At 42.8% G+C, this 18,487-nt stretch overlaps 1 protein-coding gene across 2 annotated transcripts in view; it reads right to left on the bottom strand.

The window, feature by feature from the left end:
- Positions 1-18,487, bottom strand: part of COL4A6 (collagen type IV alpha 6 chain) — a 759,488-nt gene that overhangs the window by 209,726 nt on the left and 531,275 nt on the right. For both annotated transcript variants that reach the window (XM_086918466.1, XM_086918467.1), the window contains exons 23-25: positions 16,066-16,245; positions 4,887-5,070; positions 3,204-3,257 (exon numbers count right to left, since the gene is read on the bottom strand). In XM_086918466.1, the coding sequence (XP_086774592.1) occupies positions 3,204-3,257; positions 4,887-5,070; positions 16,066-16,245 (418 nt within the window). The remainder of the gene's footprint in view (positions 1-3,203; positions 3,258-4,886; positions 5,071-16,065; positions 16,246-18,487) is intronic.

The following is an 18,487-nucleotide window of genomic DNA, read 5'->3' as shown; positions in this document are numbered from 1 at the left end:
TACTGCATGTGCCTAAAGTTTCCAGAGCGAGACAGGGGGGGCGAGCACCCTCCCTTAAAGGCCCCTTGTTGTGGAACTCTCTTCCACCCCAGATGAGGCAAATCCCAAACCTTTTTTCCTTTAGAAAAAAACTAAAAACTCATCTGTTCGCACACGAATAATTTGGCTACTCTCTCTGTTATCCTCCTCATTACAGTTTGTTCAACTCATGCAGGAGCAACGTGCAGAGATACCCCTTCGGGGCTGATTCAGGCGCGAAACAAGACTATAAATAAATAAATAAATAAACCCTTGCTACATCTTAGTAACTGATACCAAGAGCTGCTAAGAGTTACAGTATCAAAATAATAAAGCTATATTTTGTTACATGTTTTGTTCGGCTACATTTAGTGCACAAAATGCAGTGGTATAAACACGGAGCCATGAAATATAGTAAATATTTCACAGTTGACGGTGAAATACTGATTTCAACATCATAATGACAGCCCAAAAACCACTCTGTGGAGTTTTACTACTGTATGGGCTACTACAAATATGGGAAACGGAAAAGCAAATTAGGCGGCATGGTTTTCTAAACTAAGCGGCAAACATGCAAATTGAGTGGTATATTCTCTGGTAGCATTATTTTCAACCATTTTCACTAGAAATGTTTTTGTGAAATCCTCAAATTATGTGGCAAAAGGAGTAAATCCATAATTGTGCTTTAAACTCTGCAGACAAAGAATCGCATTAATCCCTTTGCCCTCACCGTTGTCCATTGTTTTATCAACAAGTTATTCATCAAAGATAAACCAATACATTCTAACTCAGTTAGTGTCCATTGTTAAATACACTTTGAAGAAAACAACGTTTTCAAGCTAGCAACTCCAAACACAAACAATATAAAAAGATACGTAACTGGAAAGATGTATAATATGGTTCTATATTGTCATCTCAAGATTCTGTTGGCATTTACAAATCACTAGCACCCATGGTTTAAGATGTGACCAGAACCCCTCAAAGGCAATATTGCACCATATTACATGGTTATCTCTTACGTACACTATATACATATATAAATATATAACAATACCCTGTCAGGCTTAGAGTGCTCTATAAATTATGCAAAAAAGGAAGTAGGGAACTATGAGAAGTTCCCAAGGTTTAGGTGTAGAGCAGCTTCTTTATATAGACCACTCGCCAACACCACCAACACTCTCAAACTACACAACTTTAATGTCTGTGCCTGGAGTGGTAAAAGACTTTTATAATTTTTTTCTCTACGTGGATGGCACTAGCTAATCCTATACTTAAAGACTTGGTGCAAAAACGGCAAAAGACTCTGTCACTTTTTACCTTGTTGGTGGTGTTGTAGAGTGTTCCATATAAAGAAGCTACTCTTCACTTAAAAATTGGAAACTAAATATATATCCGAAGAAAGAGGGTTGCGACATGCTTGCGTGCTGCCAAATCGCTGCTGGAGGTCAGTGCCAGCGCTAAATATTTCAAAATACCTGTCAAAACTCCATTATGAGAGAGCCGGCACTCTAACTAAGGGGAATAAAACGTTTTAATAAATAAAAATTCCCAGAGCAGGAACACATGAAAACATGAGAGACACATTGCAGTAGTGTTTATTCCCCTGAGTTTGAGTGCTGTCTCTCTCTCTTAATGGAGTTTTAAGAAGTATTTTGATGGGAAAACAAAAAGAAATATATATATATATATATAAAGTCGATAATAAAAAGAAACATCATTTTAGATGGGAATTAAATGCACTTATTCACTTTCAATGATGGCGCCGCTAAAACAACAAACAGGACCACGATGTAAATGTAGTCCTCTCTTGCTTGCCATGACATAGAAGCTGAGCTTCTTGAGCTATTTAAACCGTGGAATATGAACAATCGGTTTTCATCACACAGCATTTGATAAAGGCCTGGCGGCTGAAACGCGTCATGCGAGATGAAATAAATGTGTTATAAATCAAGCCTGCTTGTGCTCCTGTGGCGTTCATGGGTGAAGGGACAATTGTAAAGAAGTTAAACACGTGCAAGCCAAATGCACGAAGGAGGCACCCGTCACGTAAGGCGTTCAGCAGTTTGTTTGCCATTTGTATGAACATATATATATATATATATATATATATATATATATATATATATATATATATATATATATATATATATATATATATATATATATATATATATATATATATATATATATATATATATAATGCACAATAATCAGTAAATTCTTTTAAATACCTAAATACGAATCCATAAGATGGATACTTAGGATGACAGGAATATGCAGTTTTAAAGAAACACTAATTAGCACTTAAAATATTATTTCATTTACTGAAATTCAGAAAGCAGGTACTTTAATCTAACATTACTAATCATGTTATAATTGATACAATTTACACTGCCAGTCGACAACAATTACAACACAAAGAGTGGTGTGTGAATAATACATGGCGCAGCCTACAACATGCCTTCACAGTGCCCAGCATAGCTTTAAATGAGTACAGTGAACATAAAGCTAATATCACATTTCATGTGTGTTCTACCACATTAACTAGTGTTTAATGTCATCCTACAAAAATAACTACAGAATATCGACTATCACTATATCATCAAGGTAAGTTTATATGGGTAAGCATAGATTTACTAATCTTAACTCCACTTCAATAAAACAATTACATATACATATGCAATTAAAGTTTGTAAGTATGGATTTAAAATAAATCTATACACAACTATATATATTTAACTTCGTCATATAGAAGCAGTTAATAGTCTGGAGTCAACATTTTTGCAGCACAATACTTCTAAATGTTGTGGCAGAAAACCAGTGAGCACTTATTGCCTGTAATTGCAGTGTGATGTGACTTGGGATTTAGCAAGCTTGACAAGATCAATTGAACATTGAGACAGTTACAAAAACAAAGCTTTGTAAGCAAGACATGGTTGTACATTTTGTCATCACATAGTAATTATGACAGCGTCAGTGGTTGGTGTTGTTAGGAAAGTAGGTAAGATACTAAAATTGACCATAGTCACACCAGTGCAATCGCCATATGCATTGATGCATCCACACTGAGATGGGATAATCACAAAGGTTCATGCAGATCTGTGGTCCTGAGCCTTGGCGAGCACAAGTGCACACGTGCATCTCACCATCGTTTCACTGACACCAACTAAAGCCTAGCCTCTCACCTCCCTCTGTGTCTAAGTCTCCATTACCAAGAGTGTCCCCGCAGCAACAGGCACCTATACCAGGCAAGCAAAGGAGCAAAGGGTTAAAAAAAAGTCGAAGGATTACAAGATTGGCAGAGCTTTGATCTACAGGCCAAACATATTCACAATCTTCTTCCTAAATTGTTACCAAGGGGGCCATTGGATTTGAGGGCCTCTTTCTGCATACTGTGACTATAAGCAGATACAAAAGATTACTGAATAGAGAAACCAATTGCTGAAACACAGATAATGAGGTGCCAGATTGGATCACAAAGAGATTAGGTTCTTTAACACAGATGGCACTGCATGTTTTGTGGAAAAAGGGCGATATTACCTTTTCTGACTAGATGTGAAGCATTGTGAATATATTTGGCTGCATAATTACAACTATGACAGGCATGAAAATAACAATAAATAAAGAGCACAAGCAGAAAGAAAAAGGTAACATATACATTGCTTTGCCTAACAGTAGAACACGAAGCCCCAGACATATATTTTATAAGTCAACCCACTGAATTAATATACTGCAGAATCTAGAGGAAGGAATGGATCACCAAACACGTCAGATGTGAGCCTGGATAAGGGGCTCGAATTGAAATCCTGGGATTAGTGACGGTGTGAACAAAATTAGTTTTGCCCACCAAAGTAATTGGTAAATATATTGTATTTATAAGTGATTGAGTTCAGCACAAAGGATGCACAAAGTGAGTGGCAGCAGCATATATAATATGAACTGTGCCAACCATAGGGTTGCTCTCCAATCTGTCCAGCACCAGAGGTTTTCATATAGAGCTAAGTAAAGGTAGGGAACATTTCACTGAGAGACCACTGCTATCCCCATTTGGTAAAATGCCTGTCTGCTTTTTTAACGATATTTGGGAGCGTGACATGTTTTGAGGCAACACTGTTTTAGACACAGTTCCTCAAGCAGAGTGACCTCTGGGAAGTTCAATTATTTTGGAGATAGTAAGTGGACTTGCTTCATGGTGGTGATGGTAATGTTAAGACAAAGTGGGACTGTCTACTATAGACTGCCATGCTAGACAAAAGTCATCTTAAACTCTAAGACAGATGTCAAGGCTTGTTCGGAGGGGACCAGTGAACGAGGAGCAATTTGATGCAGATGGACAAACTCTTACATCTTGGGCCCAGACTTGATTTACATCTTAGCTTAGCTTTAGAAAGAAAATGTTAAACAAGAAACACATTGCAAGAAGCAGAGAAAAGTCAAGAGCAGGGGCTGGCCATCCCTATAATGAGATTCAGTTTGTGTCAATAATTACAGTAAAAACAAAAAGTTTAGTTCCTTTCAAAGTTGGCCAACGTGCATGATACTATACAAATAGCTATGTTTAAGGATAATGGTAAAAGTGAATTCAAATGATTTAATGTTCAATACACCCTATAAATTTGCACATGCGTGCCAACCCAATTTTATTTTAATTTTCATTGAGGCATCAGTAACTAGAGGAGGATGATGCAAAGATGCAAACAGCTAAAACGTAATTCTATTCTACTTTTAAAAGTAGATTATGTACATTTGTTTTTATGTTACCAATTAGGATGCAGCACAATCTGGTAATGTCATTAGGGACCTACACTATGGTACAACAGATAACCTGAAAAGACTCACTTGCTGTACAACAAAGTAACATGACATACCTCTTTGACCTTTAACTCCGGGTTGCCCTTCAAGACCAGGTGGGCCTGGGCTTCCTGGAGGTCCACGTATTCCTATGGGACCTGGGAAGCCAAACCCTGGAGGACCAAAGTCTCCACGGAGACCCTTTTGACCCGGCAATCCAGGAAATCCTTTATCACCCGGAAAGCCAAATCCACCATCACCCTGTGCATTGCGAGACAGTAACAAAAATAGTAAAGAAACATGCAGCAGGTATCACACACTTCATAAAGAATTGGATTTCAAGCAGATGCATACTTTGAAAGGCGCTAGTTACTAACCTGTGGCTACTGTTTTGAGCCTTAAGGATTATAGATTCATAAGCTGTGCATATGCTGCCATTTAGTGCTTGAGTCTCGAATTCCACTTTGATGGTCTTAAAGGTTAAGATTTTGGGTGCATGCTTTAAAATAAATGTGGTTATTTGTTCATTATTATCTAAGCATATAGTTCTACATAGACTGCTTATGTAGGATGTATACGCTAATGTCCTACTGCCTGCCTGCCAAAACTGACCGTGGTGCAGTAAAAAGAGAAAACAAATAATATGTTTATGCAAACTCAATTAAAAACTTAAAACAATGTTTTTTAAATTGAGTTTTAAACAAATATATATTTTTTCCTACAACGAGACAGAAAGGCAATTTACATTTGTTTTAGATAATAAAACTGCATTTTATTTTAAAGAAGTGATTTTATTTGTCTAATAAGGATGTTATATGGAACTAAGCACAAGAGGGTAATAACTTTTGCTTGTTGACAATATAACCTTGTCTCTTTTAGCATACTCTCCCCTGTTTTTGGAATTGTCTAGCAAAAAGAGAATATTAATTGTTTTAAAATACAGTGCGTATTGTAGTACACTTAGTAAAGCGGAGAGGAATGACTAACGGTAAGCAGAGCACACAAGCTTAAAGATGGAAAACACTGGACATGGACCAGAAGGGGTTCCTCTATGCTGTTGCACTTAACAACGGATGTTCGATGAGGGTGGCAGGAACGTCAGGATTGAGTATTTATATACAGTTTACCATAAATGTACGCAAATGAAAATTTCAAAATGTCCTGAAAGCATCAAAGTAACATAGCTAGGCTGATGATCATCCACATTTTTCATGAGCTAACTAATAAATTCAAAAAGTGCCTACATTTGTGACATGAATATTGTGCGCATCCAGATAGCAATATTTTATTTACTAGCCTAACCCCTAGTCTTGTTGGAAAAACACAATTGGTTGTGCACTATAACAACGCCTATAGTCTCACAATACGGAGAATATTATATCTGACCATAACAATTAGTTATTTGTACTGTGCACTTATACCAACGGGCATTGGTTCCCAGGAGTCCAAAAAACCGACAACTGCGGTAGGGTGGGGCGAAAAGTAGGTCCTCAAGCGTCTTCAGAAAAGCACAGAACTTCTAGGGGAAAGCAACGCCCAGATTTGAGGGGCCTCACGGGGGACATAGAAGTCCAGCAATTTGGATAGAAATGTTGAGACCATTTTGTGGAAGGCACAGTGGACAATACAAAGGGGTTTGAACTGAATGTAATACTTCACTGGGAGCCAATGATGCAGCCAGTGGGCGGAAAAACATTACTATATGTGCACAGTCCACAAAGAAGCTTCATAGATAGGTTGCAATGACGACTGCCATTTCAATAATCCAAGTTCAACAGAACTCAAACCCTTACCACAATGAAATGCATTGATGCAAGCGAAAAAGAAAGTACTTTTCAGAACAGTCTCAACTGTAGGACTGCCAGGGCCACACCTCGTGAAACTGGCCGCTAAAGGAAAGAGCCTGCTCAAAGAAGATGTCCAAGTATATAGCTTTTAGAAGGGAGTGGAGGTCCAGCTAATCAGTGAGATGTGTTCTTGCCAGCAATAAGGAGCTCTCTCTTTTATCTATTCAGCTTCAGGCAGTTGTCTCCCATGATTTGCTGGATACCTCTAGGGTATTACCCCAACTTGCTGAGTGTGTTTAATGACTACTAATCAAATTTCATCAAAATCTGTGCGTCATTGTCATACGAGAAGGACATAAAACCAAAGGAACACACAAGCTTCCCTTGCGGATGGACATGAATAAGAAAAAGAAAGGGGGTGAAGGCCGAACCCTCATTACTCCGCAGGTAACTATGAGTTTGACAGACATGAATGGAGGCAGAGGAACAAAGTGCAAATGAAGCAGATAAACAGACTGTTTAAGGTGGTTCTAATCCACAAATATTTCCAAATATTTTCAAGATCACAGGTGTCATCTCTGAAAAATGGAGTTTGGCTAACCTTTCCAGATCTCTTCGATCCAGTTCTGCCCTGCTTATCACTGTGCCTAGGTTTCGCTGTGCCAGGATGGGTGGCCATTCCTTTATGGTTCTCGCCAGCATTGAATGGAATTGACTTCTGCACACTTTGTGAGCAATTCATCATGAATCATCTTTTAAGAAAGCTCTTAAAACCTACCTGTTCACTGCACTATGCTTCTGCTCTGCCACTTGTACCTGGACACTCCCCGGAGTAGCTGTGCGCTCCATAAATTCTCATTTGTTCATTCAGGTTTTCAGAGCAGAATTCTATATACTCTGCTAAACCTTTCTACATGAGAAAGTGAGAATTTTTCAGGAGCTTCTCAACCAAAAAGCTCTCAGATGTTTATAATTGTAAAAAGATAAGCAACCAGCCTCCAAATTACAGCAGGATAATGGAGAAAGCACTCCTCAACAGAGAAAATAAATATTTTTCCAAGTGTAGTAGAAACAGAAAAAGAGTGCAAATGTTAGCTTTTGAATAACTGTAAACAGATGATTTTTCACGATAGAAAATTGCCTTTGCTTTGAATTAGGGTTTCCCTGTGTAATCCTGGAAATCCATGACTCACAGATATCTGTGCCTAGCTAAAACAAAGGCTTATTATAACCATAAGTGTTAAAAGAAGAAAGGAGAAAAGGAAAATGCTACTTACCAGTATGTTCTTGGCATGTAGGGCTGCAGAACCACACACTAATGCATTAGATCACCATCTGGTAGTGGGCCCGGATTATTGCACTTTGTTGTTGTCTTGGAAGAGTCTTTGTCTGTTGCATGACTCCTCCCTTAGATCGTAGTGCACATGGGCATCGACTCCATCTTCAGATTGTTTTCGCCATTGGGCAAATGATAGAGTTGTATGAGTACAGATAGAGATGACCATGTGTTGTGTATCTAAATAAGATAATACTGGAACAGGTACAGGTAGCCGGGGAGGCGGGTGGGCGTGTGTGGTTCTGCAGCCCTACATGCCAAGAACAGATGCATACTGGTAAGTAGCATTTTCCATTCGAGGCATATGGGCTGCAGACCACACACTATTGCATAGATTGCAGAGCAAGTTCTCCCTTAGCGGCGACCACCCGCATCTGTTGCAGTAGTTTGAAATAATGTTTTGAGTACAGCCTGGCCCACACTTGCTTGTTGTTTTGCCTGCATTTCTACACAGTACTGTTTTGTAAATGTGTGCGGAGTAGACCATGTAGCTGCTCTACGGATGTCATCTAATGGTATATTTCCTAGGAATGCCATATATGTCCCTAATTTACGGGTAGAATGAGCCCTAGGGGGAATGGATAGAGTGCGTTTTGCTTTTTGGTAACAAATTTGAATGCACTTAACAATCCATCTTGCAATACCTGATTTTTAAATAGGATTTTCCTTATGTGGAGGAGAAAAGGACACAAACTGAAGCACTCTTTTTAAATCTAATGTATGTAGAGCTCTTTCTGCAACTGTTTGCGGTTGAGGAAAAAATACTGGCAACTCAATAGATTGGTTGAGGTGGAAAGGTGAAATGACCTTTGGTAGAAAGTTTGGATTTGTTTTAAGAACCACTTTATTGTGAGGAAGTTGTATAAATGGTTCTTGAATTGTTAATGCTTGGATCTAACGTACTCGTCTAAGTGAGGTAACAGCTATTAAAAAAGCAACTTTCCATGTAAGGAACTGTAATTCACACTTATGTAATGGTTCGAAAGGAGGACCCATAAGCCTTGTGAGAACAATATTTAAATTCCACACTGGAGAGGGTGGTATTCTGGGAGGAATTATTCTTTTGAGTCCTTCCATGTGGAGAAGTGTGAGAGTGGAGAAGTATGGCTCAATGGTTAGAGCGATACAAAAGTTTTGCATGTGTCACCCCGAGTGGGATGGGTATGCTCAGACGTGAGTCCCATGCTCTCCACACCACTGGAGTCAAGCTATCCTGGCTGAAGACGGCTGATAGCCAGAAACCGGTCCTAGGATGCTTGATTCCAGTCCAGGAAAGACATGGCTTGGCAGTTCGGGCTGGACTGTTCCCATGAGGCACAGGGTCAAGGCTGATTTGCATATGGCCATGTCTGAACTGGGGTGGTGTGGAGTGCAAAAAAACGATGGATTTAGGCCCAGATCTCTGTACTGGGGTGAATGTATGACATTGTTCTGCATTCTTTCCATCAACTGTTGTTTTGCTTTTGTCACCCCGAGTGGGATGGGTATGGTCAGACGGGAGTCCCATGCTCTCCACACCACTGGAGTCAAGCTATCCTGGCTGAAGACGGCTGATAGCCAGAAACCGGTCCTAGGATGCTTGATTCCGGTCCAGGAAAGACATGGCTTGGCAGTTCGGGCTGGACTGTTCTCATGAGGCACAGGGTCAAGGCTGATTTGCATATGGCCATGTCTGAACTGGGGTGGTGTGGAGTGCAAAAAAGTGCAAAAAAAACGATGGATTTAGGCCCAGATCTCTGTACTGGGGTGAATGTATGACATTGTTCTGCATTCTGGCCATCAACTGTTGTTTTGCAATGGTTTGAGCGGCAGACCCTGATGCCTCGGCGGGTCTTGGGCTCAATTTCCTCAGACCTGATAATTCTCGCCTCTGTGCCTATTCTAATCATGGGCCCCACTCTGCAACTCTGGGCAATAGCTTGCTTAATCTCCACAACGGCCCCAACAGTGCTAGGATGCCTGGCTGCACCTAGGGGGCGCCCAGGAGTGGGCGCATCACAGGGAAAAAGAAAGGAAGAGTTCCACAGCGGTATTCGTACAAGCGCCGGCTAGACCCCATGTGGGGTGATTCGGGCGCTATACAAGTAATACAACATTTACATTTACATTCCATAAACACTTTGATTGTAGGTACTCTAAACAATGACAAATGTTGTCTGTTTTGAAGATATGCTGCTATAGCAGCAAGATGTAACCTTAAGTTAGATCTTTGCAGATGTAACAGGTAGCATATTATGTTTTGTGTGGAAACATCTAAGGGGTTGATGTTGTTTGTGCAGTATGCAGTATACAGTTGCAATATACAACAAACCTTTTCCACTTTGCTGCATAATATGCTCTAGTGGTAGGGCTTCTTGCTTCTTTTATGACATTCATGCAATCTGGTGGTAAATGTAGATATCCAAATTCTAAGACCTCAGGATCCAAATCGCTAGATTGAGCTGCATTGGGTCTGGATGCATAATCTCTCCATGGTTCTGTGTCAGTAGATGTGGGGAGAGTTTTAGTTTGTGATGTGGTACTACTGAGAGCTCTAGTAGCGTGGTGTACCAGGGTTGTCTTGCCCACGTTGGTGCTCCGAGAATCAATGTGAGAGAATGTTGCTGTAGCTTGCGTACTACTAATGGAATTTATGGGAGAGGTGGAAAAGCGTACGCAAATGTGTTTGACCAGTTCATCCATACCGCATTGCCTTTGGATAATGGGTGTGGGTTTCTGGCGTCAAAGCTTGGGCATTTGGAGTTGTGGTTTGTAGAAACAGATCTATCTCTGGTTGACCCCACTTTTGAAACAATGGTTGAAGAATTTGATGATGAAGTTCCCATTTGTGTCTCTGACGACTTAACAGATCTGCAACTTGATTGTGAACTCTTGGTAGATGTTCTGCTAATAGAAAAATGTTCTGAGGAATGGCCCCTATCCATATGCTCTGCGCCAGCCGGGAGAGCTGTAGGGAGTGTGTTCCAACTTATTTTTTAATGTAGTACATTGCTGTCATATTGTCCGTCCGAACTAGTACAGCTTTGTTTGATAGGTAAGGCTGAAACGATTTCAGAGCTAGAAAAATCGCTAGTAACTCCAGATGATTTATGTGGAGTAGTTTTTGTTACAGTGTCCATGTACCCTGTACTGTGCGTCTTTGTAAATGCGCTCCACATCCTGTGAGAGATGCGTCTGTGTTTAGTATTATTTGTGGAACAGGTTCTATAAACGTCCGGCCCTTGGAAAGGTTTTTGGTGTTCCACCGTGGCAGAGAGCGATATGTCCGGTCATCTACCACCACCAGATCTGTTATTTGTTGCTGAGCCTGATTCCACTGACTTGCCAAGCACTCTTGTATGGGGCGCATTTGTAGACTTGCATATGGTACTATGAAAATGCAAGATGCCATCATTCCTATTAGTTGCATGAACACTCGAGCTGGTAGTGAGTGTTGTGGCTGGAATCTTTTGATAAGATCCTGCATACTTTGTATTCTTGTTGGGTTGGGGTACGCTATTGCCTTGGAGGTATCTAGATACTGCTGAGACAGGGACGGATGGAGATGTGACTTCTTTTGATTTACAGTGAATCCCATTTTGTGTTTCAGGCATATCGTTTGATGCGTGTGCTGTACACATTGGTAGTATGACTTGATTTTATTAACCAGTCGTCCAGATATGGGAAGACATGAATGTTGTGCCTTCTTAAGTGTGCTGCTACTACTGCTAGACACTTTGTGAACACTCGAGGTGCTGTAGTTACTCTGAAAGGGAGTACCTTGAATTGGTAGTGTTGACCTTCTAGAATGAACCGTAGGTACTTTCTGTGCGATTGATGGATGGGTATGTGGAAGTAGGCGTCCTTGTGATCTAATGTGGCAAGGAAGTCGCCCTTCGAACCTGTTGTAGTGTGACCATATGAAAGTGGCCTGATTGTATGTAAAGGTTTAGGGGCCTTAGATCTAAAATAGGTCTGAGTGACCCGTCCTTTTTGGGTATGACAAAGTATAGAGAATAAACTCCTGTGTTTTGATGTTGTTTTGGGACTGGTTCTATTGCATTCTTTTGCAGTAGAGATGCCACCTCTAGTCTTAGTAGTACAAGGTGTTCTTGAGACATGGGACGCTGCCTGGGTGGTATTGTTGGAGGAGTGGAAGTGAGCTCCAGGCAATAACCTTACTGAATTATTTGTCTTACCCACCTGTCTGTGGTGATGGAGTTCTAGACAGGTAGGAACTGTTGTAACCTTCCCCCCGACAGGAGTGGAATGGTCTGGGGGGATGGAAGGGAAGTCACTGTTTGGGAGTAGAGGCGTTGTGATTGTTGTTTCCTCTACCTCTGCCCGTATTGTTGTTTCCTCTATACCCTCCTCTATAATATCCTTTACTGGGCGAGGTTTGGTTGGGCGCTTTGTAAGAAGAGGAGGTATTGTCGGTTTGGAAACCCTTAGAGGCGCCCCTATATGAGGAGCGACGAAAGGAAGGTCTATGGGCTTGCGTTTGTAAAGCTCCCATGTATTTTGCCGTGTCTGTATCTTTCTTCATCTTTTCTAGTGCACTATTGACTGATGGACCGAAAAGATGTTGCTGGTCAAATGGGTGGTTTAAAACACTGGCTTGTACTTCTGGTTTGAACCCAGAGATGCGTAGCCATGCATGTCTATGCCACATACTCCTGTATTTATTGCTCTAGAGGCTGTGTCTAGTGCACAGCGAATGGAGGTATTTGTAATGACCTTGCCTTCCTGTATTAGATCAGAAGCCCCGATTTTATATTGTTCTGGCAAGTGTTGCATGAGTGACTCTAACTCATCATATCTTGCTAACAAAGCGTGAGTGTTAGCAATCCTCCAGACATTGGCTGCTTGTGAAATGGTGCGTTTTCCTGAAACATCTAAAAGCTTAGACTCTGTGTCAGGGGGTGGAGCATCCCCTGTTGTCTGCGAGTTAGCTCTTTTTATCGCATTTGACACTACTAGAAACATTTGAAATGCAATACGGGCAAAACAGAAATCATTCCAATGGGTGCTCATAATGACTTTGTCCTAAACATCTGTGGCCGGCTAACGCAGAGGTACCCCCTCATACCACCAATGTGGCATGTAATTTAGGCATCAAATTTGACTCAGCTCTGTCTTTCAAACAACAGGCACTGGCAGTAGCAGGGACGTGTTTCAATGTCATCAAGGGACTAAGGACATTTTTCGACCTGATCCCCCTGGCTGCTAAGAAAATGGTAACGGTCGCTCTCGTGACATCTAGACTAGATTATTGCAACAGCCAATATGCAGGGACCACTAAAGTAGTCACGCACAAACTCCAGATGGTGCATCATGCTGCAGCTAGGCTGGTGTTGAAACTGCCAAAGAAATCCTCTGCATCTGCTGCTTTAAACCTCTTGCACTGGTTACCAATTATCAAAAGGATCCTTTTTAAGATCCTAGTTATTACTTTCAGAGCCTTCCATTCTCAGGGACCTAAGTACCTACAAGGGAGGTTCTGCTACTACCACCCTGGGCGTAACTTGCGTTCCTCCAATGCCAACCTGTTATCTGTTCCTATGTTCAAACTAAGTTCAGGGGGGGGGGGGGGGGGGGGGGAATCTTTGCCTGTATTAGGGGCAAAGGCATGGAATAAACTCCCCCCCCCCACCTTCGAGCAATCGAGCGGGAACTAGAATTCCAAAAGGCTCTATAAACCTGGATCTTTAAGCTTCCTGACACCTGTGCCAGAGCACTAGTATGAAGGAGTGGCGCAATTACTAATAGCAGTATGACCAGTGTTTACACCATCCTGGCAGTGGCACCTAGATGCTCCTTGGAGCGATTGCCGCGCGGTACAAATATTTGTTTACATTACATTAGTGAGTCCAATGGAAACTGTCCTTTAATGTATGCTGGATCAGTCGGAGCCGATTTGTACTTCTTTTCTAGTCCGGGGTTAATTACCCTGGCTCTAACTGGGTCTTTAAATATTTCTGGTGCATGTCTTACAACTCCAATATGTATTGGAAGTGTGGTTGTGGTCTTATGTGACAACATTAGTGAGTCCATTAGGAAGTCTTCTTTCACTGTATCTGTGTGGAAGTCTACTCCATGGAAAGTGGCTGCTCTATGAATGAGCTGCGTAAACCCAATAGTGTCATCTGGGGGAGATGTTCTAGACGGGTATACATCGTCTTGTGGCCGATCTGGTGCATTATAATCTTCCCATGGATCACCTGATGGCCCAGGAATATCACCTGGGTCATTAATGTTGTCTATATGATGTTCACTCTCTACCTCTTGTGAGTAGCTATCCCCATCATCCTCATCTTGTGGTATAAGACTTTGTGTACTAGATGGTGAATGTACAGGAGAAATATCTATTGGTATTTCTACTTCTGGTGAAGGAATCCTTATGGGGGAAGTTTGAGTATGCTTTTTTAGAGGAACTGGCGGTGGTTTAGGATAGTCCATTTTCCACTTTTCAGGCACTGAAGTGATATGTCCAGTCTTTAGATTAATATGAAGAGTCTTGCTTTGGGTCAGGTTTGAAAAGCTCTTCTACTGGAAAATCCTTTTTCGGTGCCAATTTATTTGGTTTGGGGCCGAAATGCTTAGCTTTTACAGTGTCTATTGTCTTTGGAGCAGGTTTTGGTTTCGGTTCCGAAGACTTTTTCTTAGGATCGGTGGTCTTTGGATCAGATGTTTTTGTTCCCGGAGTACGTTTTGACTCATCTACCTTCGGAGCCGAAGTATGTTTCGGTGCCAGAACCGTCTTCGGGTCCACTTTTTTCGGAACCGGGGTGGTTTTTGGTACTGTAGCTTTGGGAACCTCTTTCGGTGCCGAACTTGCTTTCGGCTCGACCGCTTTCGGTACCGAAGGATGCTTTGGTGCCGGTGTTAATTTTGGCTTAAGGACCTGCTTTTAGTGACCGACAGACTGACTCAAGCCCGAATCGACTGGAGGCTTTTTTATATTCTTCGCTGCCGAGCAAGAAGGCGGGCGTCGGAAGGTTTTGGTCGGTGTGCACCTGGACCCGAAGGTGGAGGTGGAACCGAAGCCTGTCCCAGTATGGTGGGGTGAACAGGGTTGACGTCTGTACTCACGACCTGTTGACCAGCTGGAAGATAGTCATCTTCGGATTGATCCTCAGTTCCAGAAGTTGAATCCTCTGCTTTGGAAGCGATGTCTCGTGAGGCTGTTCTTCGGCGTCTACTTCAATCGGAGCCTCGTCTATGATGTCTGGTGTCGATGAAGATGACTGCGCCATTACTCTTCGAGCTCAACGGTCCCTGATGGTTTTCTTGGACCGGAACGAAGCGGGGGCCTCACAGTCTCGACGCTCGTGCTCTGGAGATAAGCACAGATTGCAAACCTCATGAAGATCGGTGTGAGGGAATTTGTGTCCATACCGAGGGCACTTCTTGAAGGGTGTCTTTCCATGAGCCAAAGGCCCAATGGCGCAGTTGGGCCTCACAGCCCCGACGAACGCTGGAATTGAGAAGTGAAGCCTTTCTTCGTCGCTGGTAACCGGAATCACTGTCGAAGACGATGCCGATGGTATTATGATTGATTTATGAATTCGAAAAGAGATCGGTAACGGGACCGAACGATGAACACATCCAAGCCCGATGGCAGAAAAAAACAATCTGAAGATGGAGTCGATGCACATGCGCACTACGATCGAAGGGAGGAGTCATCAACAAAGACTCTTCCAAGACAATAACAAAGTGTAATCATCCGGGCCCACCACCAGATGGTGATCTAATGCAATAGTGTGTGGTCTGCAGCCCATATGCCTCGAACCTTAAATTTTCTTTCTAAGAAATCCAACTCTGTGAATCGGGCCCGCAGTGCATAAATGAGTATACTAAGGCCACATAAGACAGCCAGTCCATTTTATGTGGCCTATGTCAAAAATGCAACCTAGAGTGATCTGGACTACACAATCAAGTTAAACAAGGAAAGATGTACATAAAAGTGGACCATAATGCATTGTTCAGCAATAATTGCATGCCCCATTAAAGGAAAAATAGCCACTGCTTAAGAACTTATTTATTCTTTGAAGGCCTAAATACCTAGAAGAAAGGAAAATGAGTTGCCAAACCACCCTTTCAATGTGAGCTTTTGTTACCATTTAGCTAGCTCCAAACTCAGACAAAACTCACAGGAGGGCCTTGGCGGCCAGGCAATCCGGGAAGGCCATCTCTACCAGGCTGTCCTGGAAACCCGGATGGTCCTCTTTGCCCCTCTGCACCTGGGTCACCACGTTCTGCAAAACCGGTTCCAAAGGCTGGCTCTCCCTTTTCTCCCTTGTAACCAGCAATACCTTTTGGTCCAGGAAAGCCCTATAATTAAAACAATATAAAAATATCATGTGAAACAGGAACTTTTACAACACAGTCAATTATGTGGCGAGGATTTGAAACAAAATATAATATGCTCACAAACATTTACTGCACTAGACTTCTTAGGCCCTGGGGACCCCCAACCGCCAGGACCTTTTTTATATCAAATGGAGGAGGCCGACTGTGCCACCCCCCTACCCAGAGTCATGGTAAGGCATGGGGACTCCATCTCCCAGGGCCACTACTTAAAATAAAGGGGAGAGGGAGCTGCGTGGCCACCCTCACTGAAACTGTTAGGCTCTGGAGACCCCATCCCCTTGGCCTTTTTTTTTATTAAAGGAGTGGGGGGGCACCTGGCAATCCTCCCCTGGCCTTGCTTGACTCTGGGAACCCCAACCCCAGGTCCGGTTATCTAACTAAAGGGGTGGGGGCTGCGTGGCCCTCCTCCCCAAGCCTTGTTCGGCCCTAGGGACCCCATCTCCCAGGGCCACTACAAAAATTAAAGGAGAGGGAGGCAGCGCAGCTTGGCTTTTGTTGCAGTAGTCCCCCCCATTTTTTGCCTTGTAATTGATGCAATTTTGGCTAAAGTGCACGAGTTTCCTGATAATCAGGTCCCCACTTCCAGTATTCTTTTCCCAAACAAGGAAACTGCTGAATTGATCCCCAACTGGGTAAACTTTATCACCTCAGTAAGTCCATAGTAAGTGGTACACCTGGTGGCTAGAGCTTAGCTACTAAAGAGGGTCCCTAAGAGCTGCATCATATTTGTTGCCACTCTAAGGAACCCAGTACCAAACTCATGAAGACTGCCATTGCGACTGCATGACAAGGTGCTCTAAAAAGTGAAAATATGACATGGCACACACCTGTATGCAATGTCCCCCATCACTGAATGTAATATTTGTAAGTCAACCCTACAGAAGGTTTAACAGCCCTAAGGCAAGATGCATTATATTACATGTGAGGACATATCTGCATGAGCAGATATGCTCCTGTGCTGGCCAGTTGATTACGGACAGAACAAGTGAACAGGGAAGCCACCTTAAGGTATGTACTGGGCAGTGGTAAAAACGAGTTACCCAGCTACAGAATATCTTCACTGAAAAATATGGTGTTTGGTATCAAACACCTCATATTAATAAACCTACACTGATTCCAGTGATGGTTTTGTTAATACCTGCATCCAGAGGACACCTTGGAGGTACCCCCTGAACCCCACCTCAAGTGCACTGGCTGACTGGTCCAGTCCAGCCTGCCATCACAGACGAGTTTCTGATTTCCATGGATGTTAGAGTCATGTTCTCAGAGGTCAGAAACAATGCCTGGTCTGGTGAGATATAGTTTACACCTCCTCCTCCTGGAAAGCTAGTAAATCTGTATCTCGAGGCAGAAACCTACAAAGGCCTCTGACGAATTTGCTATGCGATCCAAGGCTACCCCAGACAGGAGAAATTACACCCCCTGCCTTTGGCCCATTTGGCACCAGGGCAGGCAGGAAAATGTGCTATGTAGGAGGCTTGTTGCACTGCAATGCTAGACACAACTTTAGGGTGGGCAACCTGAAGTGAACACGAAGATACAAATTCCACCGTCTTGTGCGTAGTAGAATTCTGGGACAGGGTGATGCCCACTCCCGAAAGGAAGTGGTCATCCAGGGGGTGTAGTGACCCCAAGGATAAGTGGCCCATTGCCTACTAACCCTCAATCCCCTTAAATGCCCCTAAATGTAGTATTTAGGGGATCTCCTGATAGCAGGACTTCAGGAATGCTGACTTGAGAACAGAGGAGCAAGACCGACTTGGCGCCAACCCTGCCAGCCTCTCTACAGCACCCGACCCTCGTGTAGCAACAGACTCGACCTGCTGCTATGCAGAATCCAAGAAAGGGCTTCCAGTGCTTCCAGAAACTCCCTTGGAGTACAGAAGCTAAGCCCCTGCAGCCGCAGACACCAAAGAAGCAAGACCCGGTTCACCGACCTGCCACTTACCATGACTACTAACACAGCAGCCACCCAGGAAGAGGAAGCTGTGTCCCAACAGGTCAGATCCGTCCTCCCTTCAAGTGTGGAGATGCCAGGACTGACCAGATCAGCACAGTACCCATACCTGGGGTACCAGACCCGTTGCACCAACCAAGGCTGGTTGGTCACAAACGGCAAGGAAAACCAGACTGGACACAAACGGCAAGGAAAACCAACCTGCAAGTCAAGGGACTTCAGGAACAGTGAGACCCCCATCGAGAG

The sequence above is a fragment of the Lissotriton vulgaris genome, chromosome 4_1 (assembly GCF_964263255.1).
Source record: "Lissotriton vulgaris chromosome 4_1, aLisVul1.2, whole genome shotgun sequence".
NCBI classification, from domain to species: Eukaryota; Metazoa; Chordata; class Amphibia; order Caudata; family Salamandridae; genus Lissotriton; species Lissotriton vulgaris.
This window is presented reverse-complemented; position numbering and strand designations above follow the sequence as displayed.